At 37.4% G+C, this 15,054-nt stretch overlaps 1 protein-coding gene across 1 annotated transcript; it reads right to left on the bottom strand.

Moving 5' to 3' along the window:
* Nucleotides 1-191: 191 nt before the first annotated feature.
* On the bottom strand, nucleotides 192-851 carry LOC142166221 (uncharacterized). Its single transcript, XM_075224802.1, has 2 exons — nucleotides 782-851; nucleotides 192-670 (listed from the first exon to the last, which is right to left on the bottom strand). Exons 1-2 carry the CDS (start codon nucleotides 849-851, stop codon nucleotides 192-194), a joined length of 549 nt encoding a protein of 182 aa, XP_075080903.1.
* Between the last annotated feature and the right edge of the window lie 14,203 nt (nucleotides 852-15,054).

The following is a 15,054-nucleotide window of genomic DNA, read 5'->3' as shown; positions in this document are numbered from 1 at the left end:
CATAATTACACGGAGGAGCACATAGACCTTGGCCTCCAGAACAGTGAGGTCGGTGATTGGACTCACCCTATGATACATGATTGAACAAAGTAAATTAGAATGGGTAAGAAGAAGGTTGTGCTTCCTCCGGGAGTTTGTAGCTAACACACATGGATGCTATGTACAAAAAGATGCTAGAGAAGAGCTTATTGCTAGGTGATGTCATTGATAACAAACTTGTTCTTCTTCTGTCTGAATCTGAAGTTAGGTATCCCATCACCTTCTAACTGCATTGAAGCTCTAACATTCAATGGTAATGATACAGCCTCGTTGAAGATAGAAACAGTTTTGGATTCTTCACCCAAGTTAGCAAGCTTGTCAGCAGAGTTGTTTCCTTCTCTCAAGGTGTGACAAAAGACAAAGTTATGATCCTTGGTCATGGTTTGAATCTGCTCAATAATATCATTGAATCTCCAGGGTAGTTTCCTGATTCTTTTGATCAAGTTGAGAACAATCGATGAGTCAGATTCGACTATAACATTTGTGAGGCCCTTTGTAATACACATTTTGATGCCTCGCCTCATAGCTTTAACTTCCGCAATATTGCAATTACAATCTCCATAGAATTCTACAAAAGCACCAATCAACACACCATTGTGATCTCTGATAAGACCACCACCACCAGCCGAGCCTGGATTACCCTTGATGCAACCATCAGTATTGAGTTTAAACTAGCGTGTTGGAGGTTTATGCCAATAAACGATCTGACAATGAATAGTAGGGGAGAGCGTCTCAATTTTACTGTAAGTATCAAGCCACTTGTTTGTCAATTGCAAATCTGGGAAACTCGTATGGATAAGCATATTTATCATCTTGATCACTTCCTAGATGATGAAGCGATGTGATATGTGCTTTTTGTCAAACCTGTAAGCACGTAATTTTTTGACCCGCGCAACCTTTAAAAGTAGTATTTCAAAAATATTTATTTATTTTTCATTTTTAATAGGATTTCAGTCAACTTTTAGTTTTAATTTTAAAATATAAATTTGAAAACACAAAAATAGTTTTATAACTTTTTTTTAGCTTATTAGTATTTTATAATATTTATAACATTTTAAAAAAATACCAAAAATATTTTCATTTTAATATAGAGTTCACTTTAATAATGTATTCTTATTAGCTAAGTTTAATTAGTATATTTTGGTAGTATTTTTATTTTTATTCAATGAGAAAGAATGAAATTTGGGCCAATTGGGAGCTCATTTTCGGATTTTAGTGGCTCAGCAAGACAATGGCCCATTCTTCCCAACCCCTTTTAGCCCAAATCATTTTCTCACCCATCAACCCCCTCCCCCCTCCCTAATCAAAGCCATTGATCTACTTTTATCCAAGGGCCAATATTAATTCCCCACCCCAAATAAAACCTAACTATTCTCCTAATTCCTGGACGGAGAACACCTTAGAACTTCAGCCGCACACACCCCGAAAAAGGGATATCAATTGTTACTCTCTTTCAGAAGAGAGAACGAGCATCCACAAAATTAAAAGAGCTCTCATCTTCAACCACACACCACAAAAAGGGAAAGTGAAGCACGCAAACAAAAGAAAAGAAACGGGAAAATGAGAAAAGATAAGCTAGGAAAATAAACAAACACCTAGAAAAGCTATGTGAGCTCCAACGTCGCTCATCTCTGTTCTGATTTCAAAATTCTTTTGATTGGTAAAGGAAGGTCCTGCCAGTTGAGCAAAAAGAACAAAAATAATTCTTTGAGCTTTAGGCCTTGGGTGCTTAGATCTAAGCGAAAGAGAGGCGTCCAGGAGATTCCAGGCGAGGTTTCTAGTCGAGAGTCCGGTAGCGTTTCAGTCCAATGGTTGTTGCTCTGTTTAGTCCGATTGATTTGAAATTTTCAGCTTTGTCCATCAATAAAAGGTTCATTTCTCAATTTTCATTCTTATTTCATTTTGTTACATAGCTTGTTGAGCGTGTTGGTTGATTTGTGATTCTCCGTTGTTTGAATAGCATATCTTAGATTTCATCTAAGTTATTTTAATTTATTTTTATTTCGATTGTGATATGTGTAGTCTTGGTTCTTGAGTAAATACTTTTAATTATTAGATGGATTCAATTGGAAAATCATTGAATTGTTTTAGAGTCTTTAGTGGACAGAATTAGTTTTTCATAATAAGAGTTGGTTTGGACTTTTGAATAATTCAGGGCCCTAACAAATCCGAAATTTCGCAAGCCCAATAGGAGAGTAAATCATTCTTACCCAACCCAATGATTACTAGAGATTTAAAAGTTGACCCATTTTTCTCAATAATTATATAAATCATGGCCTTACAATAATCTCAAACTAGTTTTAGGAAAATCATGAACATCGTAACTTGCTTTAGGCGCGATCAATAATAGATCATCGAGGCTATGGGTACGGTTCCCGTGGCATAGTCACGATACGTAAACCCCAATTCGAGTGTGCGTTTCACGTGACTCGACCTTACAACTTTAAATAATAATAAAAATTAACATGTTGTAAATCGCGGGTGCGTTTCACGTGACGCGATTCACAATGTGTACAAAAATAATAAGTGCGCGACATCGCGACTTATTTAAATAATCTCCATAAATATTAAAAATGGTTAAAAGGAATAAAATGCACAATAGTTTCAAACATGTAATAAATCAGATAATTAGGCCAATTATTAATAGTTGAGCGACCGTGCTAAAACCACGGAACTCGGGAGTGCCTCACACCTTCTCCCGGGTTAACAGAATTCCTTACCCGGTCTTCTGTGTTCGCGGACCATAAATAGAGTCAAATTTTCTTGATTTAGAATTTTAAAATAAACCGGTGACTTGGGACACCATAAATTATTCCAAGTGGCGACTCTGATAAATAAATAATCCTATTTCGATTAATGTCACTTTAATTGAAAAAACTCCCCTATCCCCCCCAATCGGGAAAAAGGAGGTGTGACAGCTCTGGCGACTCTGCTGGGGATCGAACCCAGAATCTCTGGTTTAGGGTTCAGAATTCGAGCTTAGAATAGCTGTTATGATTGGCTTTCATGATTTTCTGAGTTTTACGTGTTTGAACCTAATGTGCTAAATGCCGCTTTTTTTTTTACCACTTTGATATTGTGTGAATTGTATATAAACTGCCACGAAACCCTTCTTCTCTCTGAGTCTTCTAAATCTTCTGGGAAGCATGCGCTTCGCGTGGCTTCTTTTCTGTTAGAGTCATATCCTAATTTTAGAACGAGGTTCGGACAAGTTGCAAAGCCGGTGAAGCTTCTGTATTCCCGGTACACTGCCCCCTCCCCCGGCTCGAGTTGTCCACTCGGGTAAGCCAGGTCTAGAACAATACACCCAGGATTTAAACTTAGAATAACATAGCCTCATACCGGATCCCTAGTAGGAACGTTTTTTTGCATCACGTGCATTTTACTTTGGGACTCAACACATGGGTTGGGTCTGTCCAGGACAGGTGTACCCAAATTAAAAGACCATCCTGATGCATTTTACGTGCTACTTGTGTATTCATTTGTTTCGGCTTGCATGTTGACTGGCTGCTAGAATATGGAAAGAAAATAAAAAAAAGAGAGGAAAAAGAAAATGAAAAAGAAAAAAAAAAACCAAGAGTGAGGTAGGATAGAAAAATGCCCGATTTTGATAATCTCGATATTCAAATAGTCTCGTTACTCTGCCAAAGTTTCAAAAAAAAAAGAAAAAAAGAAAATCTTTTCAAAACAAATCATATCTTTCTGCGCATCAAAATTGGCAGAACTACGCGGGTCTGATTCTCACCGGATGTGAGATACGTAGGCAAACCTCATCGGTTCCGGCCCCCATTTTTTAAAAATCCAAAAAATTTTCCTTTATTTCCTTCTTTAGGAATCTTTTTTTTAGAAAATCCCAAACAAATAAAAAATAAAAAAAATTTTAAACCAAAAAATATTTTATTTGTAGGAGTATTTTATTAGAAAAAGAAAACAAATGAAATCAAAATTCAAAAAAATATTTTCTACCTTTTTTTTAGAAGTCTTTTTCCCAACATTCAAAAAAAACAAAAAAACAAAAATACAAAAAAAATATTTTCTTTCTTCTTTAGAAGTCCTTTTTTTTTCAAAAATTTCAAAAAAGAAAATCAAAAATCCAAAAATATTTTCTTTCCTCTTTAAAAGCATTTCTTTCAAAAATTTAACAAAAATAAATTGCAAAAAAGTACATATTCTTTTTCTAAATGCTTTCATTGTCTGAATGTTTTCAAAAGTAAAAAAAAAGTGTTAGCTTATTTACCTATTCATAATCCTCTCGAACTACGCACGATCTGATTCATGTTCCCACATGATACGTAGGCAACCCACATCAGGTTCGATCGACCAAAAAAAAGTGTTAAAAAAATGATGATAATGATAATAAAGACCGACTGAGTCCATTCTAACGTGTCTCTTGTTTTGAATTGTAAAGAAAGTTTGAGGTGGTCGGTTTGTGCTAAGCTGGCAACACAAGATCCTAGGAAAAAATGCCATTGACAACTGTCATCGAAGCTGTTACAAGTGCTCAAGAGACTCAGGGTCAGAGGGTTCAACAAGACTCTACCGTGGTTGAAGAAAATAGAGTACTCAAGCAGCAAATGACTGGAATGTGTCAAGCATGGGCCAATGGCCAAGGATCGCCTTCTTCTATTCATGGATTCCCAGAGTTCACATCCATTTCGACTACTACCATTCCGGTCACATTGCATGATCAATCTTATCCACCTGGGTTGAGTCTTTATCCCAACTGTATGACTACACCTGGAACTTCTGTTGCGCGCTCCCAAAGTGTGCCATTGACAACCAATCAGACAACCACTACTGTTATGCCCGTCTTCACCATCCCACAGCCGATAATGGTACAAAAGAAAACTCATGAGTCACAATTTGCTACCCTGCAAGAACAATACCATTCTCCTGAGTACCACTCGTACCTGTTTGATCTTCCTGCAAAAATTGAGAAGCCTGCCCTAAAGATGGCATAGGAAGAAATGACCCAAAGAATGAAAAGCTTAGAACAACAGTTGAAAAACATGCAAGGGTTGGCAAGTCAGAAGAGTATTGCCTTCAAGGATCTATGTATGTTCCCCAATGTTTGTTTGCCACTTGGTTTCAAGATCCCCAAATTTGAAAAGTATGATGGACACGGAGACCCCATAGCTTACCAGAAAAGGTATTGCAATCAGCTAAGAGGTGTGGAGGGAAAAAAAGAACTAGTAATGACTTATTTCGGGGAAAGCCTGACAGGGGTAGCCTCTGAATGGTTTATGGATCAAGAAACCTCTCGCTGGCATATCTGGGATGACATGGCCCAGGCCTTTGTCAAACAGTTCCAATACAACATCGATATCGCCCCAGACCGCAATTCCCTTTCAAACCTGAAAAAGAAACCAACTGAAAGTTTCAGGGAATATGCCATTAAATGGAGAGAGCAAGCGGCTAGAGTTAAGCCACCCATGGATGACCACGAGCTAATCAATGTCTTCCTTCATGCTCAAAAGCCAGATTATTTTCAAAACATGATGTCCGCAGTGGGAAAATCCTTCTCGGAAGCAATCAAAATTGGGGAAATGGTTGAGAATGGCCTTAAGACATGCAAAATTATAAGTCAAGCAGTTCTCAAAGCTGCAACTCAGGCTGTCCAGATTGAATCTGATAATTTTAGTGACACGAATGAGAAGGATGAAGAAACCATGATGACAATAAGGTCGAGAAGAGGTCCTAGGAGAACATCTCGAAGGTATGAGCAGCCTCATCAGGTTTCCGATGACTCCCTGAGCACTACTATCCACCTCAGAACCCACAATACTCTATTGCTCCACTTCAGTATGTTGTTCAGCCACCAAGACACCCCAGAAGGCGAGCACCAGCACCACAAAATTTCCACCAGCTTCCACAAAATTTTTAAGTGACCTATAACCCACATCCAAGCCAGGGGTATAAAGGGGAACAAAGGTTGAAAGATAATTTTACACCAATAGGAGAGTCCTATGCAAGTATGTTTGAGAAATTAAAGCATTATGACATGATTGCACCTATTCCTCCAAATCATGTGGACCCACGTGCAAGAAGCTTTGATCATTCTAAAAGGTGTGAATACCATTCCAATGCCCAGAGGCACAATGTTGAAAGTTGTCGGAATTTGAAAAGAGAAATAGAAAGGATGATCCAGGGAAAACTGATTGTGATCCAAGATAATGACACCCAGAATATCACGCAGAATCCTTTACATGCACATGATGATGCACACTTTGTAGCGATGATGTGTGGTGACATGGAGTATGAGAATCCTCTTGGGAACTTGCCGACTAAAATTGGAGAAGGCCATGGTGATTCTGATGAGCAAATTTGTGGCTAAATGTCAAGCTTAGCAATTGAAAAGTCATTCCCTCATCACTAGGAAGGAATCTTGGTAGCTTGTTTTGATGTTTTTTCTATTATCTGGGTTATTCCAGGGTGTGATCCAGATTTTATTTATTTTATTGAGTCAAACCCTTCTATCCCTCTATTTTGTTGGTGTGAGTCTTGTCTGTCCGTTTTGTTGCTATTTTCATTAGCCGGGTTATTTTAGGGTTGTAACTCGGATTTTAGGTTGTTTGTCTTGTTGTTTACTCAATGAAATACAGTTTGTCCTTTTGTGTCATTCCATGCTTAGTTCTTTTCCCGCTAGTTTTAGTGACATGACATGCATGCGGAATTTTTGGCCAGATCTTAGAAAACTGATTTAAGCTTGAATTGGATAAATGAGAAAAAGGAACTTTTGAGGATGAATAAAGAGTTGAAACACTTTGGAATTAAGCTCGAATAAAATTACCCGCGGAGGTTAATGATCTTTACCTTCAAATCATTGTGAAGGTCGGGTTTGAGGAAGAATCAATTGAAGTTTATTGGAAAGTTTGACATTAATAGGTGAAAAGTGTCTTCCAACCACGATACACCAAGAAGACAAACATGGTCATCAATGTTGTGACCGCAAAAGGATACTACGTTTGGCGTTCTCGAGGCTGGGAGGCCCTTTTTCTGCTACCCAAATACTTTATACCCGTTATTACCCCTTTTGAGCCTGTATTATTTTCTTCGACCAGCCTCTTTTGGAATCAAGTTTAGAGTTAAAAGTCCAAAACAAAAATGAAAAAAAATGAAAAGAAAAGTACATGTCCCAAGAGTACAAACTGGGCGACTCTTAGAAAGTTCAAGTAAAAAAAAAAGAATAAGAAAAGAACATTCGAAGATCTGTGCCCCAAGAAAATAGAAGCTGGGGCAGTTTGTTTTGAAAAAAAGAAGAAGAGAAGAACGAAGGACAAAATGAAAAAAAAGAAAAAAATAAAGAAAAAGAAAGAAAGATGAAAAAAAAACAATATTAGGTCTGATGTTTGAACTACGTTAGACCTGATTTCTTTAAAAGGGATACGTAGGCAGCCTTACACGGTTCGGTCCAACCAAATAAGAATTCAAAAATAAAAAAAAAATCCAAAAATCCCCAATATCTGAAACTGGGGCAAAGATTTTATTTCACTTTTGAAAGAGTCGATTCCAAGAGTTGTAAAGTGTACAACCCATCATATTGAGTCTACTTAGAGCCTCCATGCCGACCCATCTTTCCAATCCTATCCAAAAACCTTCCAAATAAAGACCTCCCGATATGCCTTCAAGAATGCCCAGAAACGCATGCAAAGAGCAGCAGTTGTCACACGACGTAGAACACTGTCGAGTTGCTCACACAAAGAAAAAAAAAGAAAAATAAAGAAGAAAAAATGAGAGAGTCTTACTAGTGAAAACCCTCACGGGCACTGTAAGACGACGGTAAGTAGAGATGAATAAATGAGAGAGACTTCTTGGTGAAAACCCCTCGGGGCACCATTAGTCGATAGTGAGTCGTGAAACTGATGCAAAGGATTGGCACGAACAAGCCCGACTTCAAAGTCATAAGAATGGTAAAAGGGAAGATTTGGTCAGTTGGATAGATCAGACAGTTAAGTCCAAAATGCATGTCATGATCATTAAGGTTAGTTACCGGGAAAAAAAAAAAACCTCTTCCTTCTGTCCTTCCGACAGGGGCATTTCTTGTTAATATTGTTTCTTCGCATCATGATGTCCTTTGCTTTGAGTCAGTCCTTGTCAAAACAAGCAAGAAAAGATTTTAAAATCTGCTACCAGCTTTTCAGTTGCACAAGATAAATTTGGCCAGTACACTCAGTTGTTACAGTCAACATGCATTGAGAATTCATGCAAAGGCTCCCCCCCCAAAAGACTATTGTCAACCTATTCGGGTAAAGCAAGCAAAGATAACCTCAAGGTTAATCAGAGATTCTCTGAAGTATCGAACAATGACTATGAAGTGTGCACATCGTGCAAAAGGCTCTTACCAGTTGTGATTCTCTCTGATAGACAAATTGCTCCAAAAGCAAAGCCATTCAAGATATCAGAAAGGTTATCCAAGAAAAGAAATCTCTTTTTTGAGATAAGGCTGACTGAGCCACAAATACAAATGGTGTTGGGTGTGAAATAATCAGGGTTGATGCAGAGCAAAAGCCAAGCTGCCCAAGACTCAAGGCCAAGACCGACCACCACTTTCAAAACTGACAAAATTTTCTTTGTTTGAAACAGGAACAAAGCAGTGCAAGGATAATGGTTCTAAAAAAAAGAGAAGAGTCGACAAAGGGAAGTTTCTCAAATCTTTGCCTTTATTTGTCTTGCTAGTATGCATAAAATGTTGTCATTGATCTTCACATTTTTTCTCCTAAGATTGAAAACCTAGTCTGATGAACTTTCTCCTAGGATAAACGTCTTAGTCTGATGAATCTTTCTCCTAAGATAATAAAAAAGAAACCTAGTTTGATGAATTTTCTCCTAGGATCGAAATCTTAGTCTGATGAATCTTTCTCCTACGATTGAAGACCTAGTCTGATGAACTTTCTCCTAGGACCGAAATCTTAGTCTGATGAATCTTTCTCCTAAGAATGAAGACCTAGTGTGATGAACTTTCTCCTAGGATAGAAATCTTAGTCTGATGAATCTTTCTCCTAAGAATGAAGACCTAGTCTGATGAACTTTCTCCTAGGATAGAAATCTTAGTCTGATGAATCTTTTTCCTAAGATTGAAGACCTAGTCTGATGAACTTTCTCCTAGGATAGAAATCTTAGTTTGATGAATCTTTCTCCTAAGATAATAAAAAAGGACCTAGTCTGATGAACTTTCTCCTAGGATCAAAATCTTAGTCTGATGAATCTTTCTCATAAGATAGAAAACCTAGTCTGATGAACTTTCTCCTAGGATAGATATCTTAGTCTGATGAATCTTTCTCCTAAGATACAAAAAAAGACCTAGTCTGATGAATTTTCTCCTAGGATAATAAGTTTTAAAAAAAAGGAAGTCTGAAAAAAAAAAAGGTCAATTTTTAGTTTTCTTAAGTTATCAATCTTTAGTTTTCTTGAAATCAGGGGTCCCGCCTGGAGAATAGGGTCAGTTTTTAGTTTAGTCAAGCTTAGTTTATAGTTTTCTGCAAGCTCAATCTCAAATTTAGGAGATGCACTTCCTAGTTTGGGTTTTTCAGATCTTTATTTCTTTAGGAGACGCATATCCTAGTCGAGTCTTCAATTTTACTCTCATCATTGCATCATTCATCAACAGCATAGGTGATTTATAGTTCTGCTAACAACTCACAAATCTTCCTAGTGTAAACTGGGGCAGAAAAAAATTTCTTTTGTTGTTTCCATTTTGTTGTAGTTGCAGGCGCCCACCTGGACAACAAGGGAATTCATTTCAGTTTTAAGTCGCAGGCACCCACCTGGAAAATGAGGGAATTCATTTCAAGTGTAAGTCAACATCAGGCACCCACCTGGAAAACGAGGGAATTTATTTCAAGTTTTTAAGTCAGCAGGCACCCACCTAGAGAATGAGGGAATTTATTTCAAGTTTTAAGTCGGCATCAGGCGCCCACCTGGAGAATGAGGGAATTCATTTCAAGTGTAAGTCATCAGGAGCCCACCTGGAGAACGAGGGAATTCATTTCAGATTTTAAGTCAGCATCAGGCACCCACTTGGAGAATAAGGGAATTCATTTCAAATGTTAAGTCAACATCAGACACCCACCTGGAAAACGAGGGAATTCATTTCAAGTTTTAAGTCAACATCAGGCGCCCACCTGGAGAACGAGGGAATTTATTTCAAGTTTTTAAGTCAGCAGGCGCCCACCTGGAGAATGAGGGAATTTATTTCAAGTTTTAAGTCAACATCAGGCACCCACCTGGAAAACGAGGGAATTCATTTCAAGTTTTTAAAGTCAGCAGGCGCCCACCTGGAGAATGAGGGAATTTCTTTCAAGTTTTAAGTCATCAAGCACCCACCTGGAGAATGAGGGAATTTATTTCGAGTTTTAAGTCATCAGGCGCCCACCTAGAGAACGAGGGAAGTCATTTAAGAATTTAGAAGTAGCAGAAGCTCGCCTCAAGAATGCGAGCTGACAGTCCGAGATGACCAAAGGAAGAAGTCTCAATCCAGAATTAAAAAAAAAGGAAAAAGAAAAAAGAGAAGTGAATCCAAAATGCATAAGCCGATGAAAGACATGAACTGCTCAAGACATGGCTGAATACACGAGCACTGCATGTCCGGTCTTGATCCGAAGAAGCTGTAGAAGAATGAATCAGCACCTGCAATTAGCAAGCAGCAAGGTTCAAATCAAAAGTTTGCATGAAGAACCATTCAAGCCTCAAGATCAAGCTTCAGAAGACTTATAGATAGGAATCTTGTAACTCATAGTTGATAGGCTTAGTTAGTCTTTTTCATTTTTTGATTTTGATGTAATAACAGGACTGCGGACCGGAACCTCGACGGAACGGTATCTCGCTCCACTCTGTCATCCTCTCCACACACTCCATTACTTCATTCACCTCTGAACTACACGTGACCTGATTCCTTTTAAGCCAAGGAAATGTAGGTAGCTCAGATACCAGGGCTCAGTCACAATCTTTTGTCCGTCTTGATTTCGTTTTGAATAAGCGTCGGGTCATAAATCAATTACGTTACTTATTGTTCTTTGCTCCGAAAACTCTTCGTGATTTCAAGCAAAGAGGGGCAGCTGTAAGCACGTAATTTTTTTACCCGCGCAACTTTTAAAAGTAGTATTTCAAAAATATTTGTTTATTTTTTATTTTTAATAGGATTTCAGTCAACTTTTAGTTTTAATTTTAAAATATAAATTTGAAAACACAAAAATAGTTTTATAACTTTTTTTTTAGCTTATTAGTATTTTATAATATTTATAACATTTTAAAAAAATACCAAAAATATTTTCATTTTAATATAGAGTTCACTTTAATAATGTATTCTTATTAGATAAGTTTAATTAGTATATTTTGGTAGTATTTTTATTTTTATTCAATGAGAAAGAATTAAATTTGGGCCAATTGGGAGCTCATTTTTGGATTTTAGTGGCCCAGCAAGACAATGGCACATTCTTCCCAACCCCTTTTAGCCCAAATCATTTTCTCACCCATCAACCCCTCCTCTTCCCTAATCAAAGCCATTGATCTACTTTTATCCAAGGGCCAATATTAATTCCCCACCCCAAATAAAACCTAACTATTCTCCTAATTCCTGGACGGAGAACACCTTAGAACTTCAGCCGCACACACCCCGGAAAAGGGATATCAATTGTTACTCTCTTTCAGAAGAGAGAACGAGCATCCACAAAATTAAAAGAGCTCTCATCTTCAACCACACACCACAAAAAGGGAAAGTGAAGCACGCAAACAAAAGAAAAGAAACGGGAAAATGAGAAAAGATAAGCTAGGAAAATAAACAAACACCTAGAAAAGCTATGTGAGCTCCAACGTCGCTCATCTCTGTTCTGATTTCAAAATTCTTTTGATTGGTAAAGGAAGGTCCTGCCAGTTGAGCAAAAAGAACAAAAATAATTCTTTGAGCTTTAGGCCTTGGGTGCTTAGATCTAAGCGAAAGAGAGGCGTCCAGGAGATTCCAGGCGAGGTTTCTAGTCGAGAGTCCGGTAGCGTTTCAGTCCAATGGTTGTTGCTCTGTTTAGTCCGATTGATTTGAAATTTTCAGCTTTGTCCATCAATAAAAGGTTCATTTCTCAATTTTCATTCTTATTTCATTTTGTTACATAGCTTGTTGAGCGTGTTGGTTGATTTGTGATTCTCCGTTGTTTGAATAGCATATCTTAGATTTCATCTAAGTTATTTTAATTTATTTTTATTTCGATTGTGATATGTGTAGTCTTGGTTCTTGAGTAAATACTTTTAATTATTAGATGGATTCAATTGGAAAATCATTGAATTGTTTTAGAGTCTTTAGTGGACAGAATTAGTTTTTCATAATAAGAGTTGGTTTGGACTTTTGAATAATTCAGGGCCCTAACAAATCCGAAATTTCGCAAGCCCAATAGGAGAGTAAATCATTCTTACCCAACCCAATGATTACTAGAGATTTAAAAGTTGACCCATTTTCCTCAATAATTGTATAAATCATGGCCTTACAATAATCTCAAACTAGTTTTAGGAAAATCATGAACATCGTAACTTGCTTTAGGCGCGATCAATAATAGATCATCGAGGCTATGGGTACGGTTCCCGTGGCATAGTCACGATACGTAAACCCCAATTCGAGTGTGCGTTTCACGTGACTCGACCTTACAACTTTAAATAATAATAAAAATTAACATGTTGTAAATCGCGGGTGCGTTTCACGTGACGCGATTCACAATGTGTACAAAAATAATAAGTGCGCGATATCGCGACTTATTTAAATAATCTCCATAAATATTAAAAATGGTTAAAAGGAATAAAATGCACAATAGTTTCAAACATGTAATAAATCAGATAATTAGGCCAATTATTAATAGTTGAGCGACCGTGCTAAAACCACGGAACTCGGGAGTGCCTCACACCTTCTCCCGAGTTAACAGAATTCCTTACCCGGTCTTCTGTGTTCGCGGACCATAAATAGAGTCAAATTTTCTTGATTTGGAATTTTAAAATAAACCGGTGACTTGGGACACCATAAATTATTCCAAGTGGCGACTCTGATAAATAAATAATCCTATTTCGATTAATGTCACTTTAATTGAAAAAACTCCCCTATCCCCCCCAATCGGGAAAAAGGAGGTGTGACAGCTCTGGCGACTCTGCTGGGGATCGAATCCAGAATCTCTGGTTTAGGGTTCAGAATTCGAGCTTAGAATAGCTGTTATGATTGGCTTTCATGATTTTCTGAGTTTTACGTATTTGAACCTAATGTGCTAAATGCCGCTTTTTTTTACCACTTTGATATTGTGTGAATTGTATATAAACTGCTACGAAACCCTTCTTCTCTCTGAGTCTTCTAAATCTTCTGGGAAGCATGCGCTTCGCGTGGCTTCTTTTCTGTTAGAGTCATATCCTAATTTTAGAACGAGATTCGGACAAGTTGCAAAGCCGGTGAAGCTTCTGTATTCCCGGTACGCTGCCCCCCTCCCCCGGCTCGAGTTGTCCGCTCGGGTAAGCCAGGTCTAGAACAATACACCCAGGATTTAAACTTAGAATAACATAGCCTCATACCGGATCCCTAGTAGGAACGTTTTTTTGCATCACGTGCATTTTACTTTGGGACTCAACACATGGGTTGGGTCTGTCCAGGACAGGTGTACCCAAATTAAAAGACCATCCTGATGCATTTTACGTGCTACTTGTGTATTCATTTGTTTCGGCTTGCATGTTGACTGGCTGCTAGAATATGGAAAGAAAATAAAAAAAAGAGAGGAAAAAGAAAATGAAAAAGAAAAAAAAACCAAGAGTGAGGTAGGATAGAAAAATGCCCGGTTTTGATAATCTCGATATTCAAATAGTCTCGTTACTCTGCCAAAGTTTCAAAAAAAAAAAAAAAGAAAATCTTTTCAAAACAAATCATATCTTTCTGCACATCAAAATTGGCAGAACTACGCGGGTCTGATTTTCACCGGATGTGAGATACGTAGGCAAACCTCATCGGTTCCGGCCCCCATTTTTTAAAAATCCAAAAAATTTTCCTTTATTTCCTTCTTTAGGAATCTTTTTTTTAGAAAATCCCAAACAAATAAAAAATAAAAAAAATTTTAAACCAAAAAATATTTTATTTGTAGGAGTATTTCATTAGAAAAAGAAAACAAATGAAATCAAAATTCAAAAAAATATTTTCTACCTTTTTTTTAGAAGTCTTTTTCCCAACATTCAAAAAAAACAAAAAAAACAAAAATACAAAAAAAATATTTTCTTTCTTCTTTAGAAGTCCTTTTTTTTTCAAAAATTTCAAAAAAGAAAATCAAAAAACCAAAACCAAAAATCCAAAAATATTTTCTTTCCTCTTTAAAAGCATTTCTTTCAAAAATTTAACAAAAATAAATTGCAAAAAAGTACATATTCTTTTTCTAAATGCTTTCATTGTCTGAGTGTTTTCAAAAGTAAAAAAAAGTGTTAGCTTATTTACCTATTCATAATCCTCTCGAACTACGCACGATCTGATTCATGTTCCCACATGATACGTAGGCAACCCACATCAGGTTCGATCGACCAAAAAAAAGTGTTAAAAAAATGATGATAATGATAATAAAGACCGACTGAGTCCATTCTAACGTGTCTCTTGTTTTGAATTGTAAAGAAAGTTTGAGGTGGTCGGTTTGTGCTAAGCTGGCAACACAAGATCCTAGGGAAAAATGCCATTGACAACTGTCATCGAAGCTGTTACAAGTGCTCAAGAGACTCAGGGTCAGAGGGTTCAACAAGACTCTACCGTGGTTGAAGAAAATAGAGTACTCAAGCAGCAAATGACTGGAATGTGTCAAGCATGGGCCAATGGCCAAGGATCGCCTTCTTCTATTCATGGTTTCCCAGAGTTCACATCCATTTCGACTACTACCATTCCGGTCACATTGCATGATCAATCTTATCCACCTGGGTTGAGTCTTTATCCCAACTGTATGACTACACCTGGAACTTCTGTTGCGCGCTCCCAAAGTGTGCCATTGACAACCAATCAGACAACCACTACTGTTATGCCCGTCTTCACCA

This window comes from Nicotiana tabacum, chromosome 2, assembly GCF_000715075.1.
Source record: "Nicotiana tabacum cultivar K326 chromosome 2, ASM71507v2, whole genome shotgun sequence".
Taxonomy (NCBI): domain Eukaryota; kingdom Viridiplantae; phylum Streptophyta; class Magnoliopsida; order Solanales; family Solanaceae; genus Nicotiana; species Nicotiana tabacum.
Note: the sequence above shows the minus strand (reverse complement) of the source record. Positions and strands in the feature narration are given on the sequence as shown.

Excerpts from the sequence above, each read along its gene's own strand:
- LOC142166221 (XM_075224802.1), bottom strand. The coding sequence starts at position 851 with ATGATAAATATGCTTATCCATACGAGTTTCCCAGATTTGCAATTGACA. Across the intron at positions 671-781 it reads CAAGTGGCTTGATACTTACA|GCTCGGCTGGTGGTGGTGGT; the intron begins GTAAAATTGAGA and ends AGGGTAATCCAG.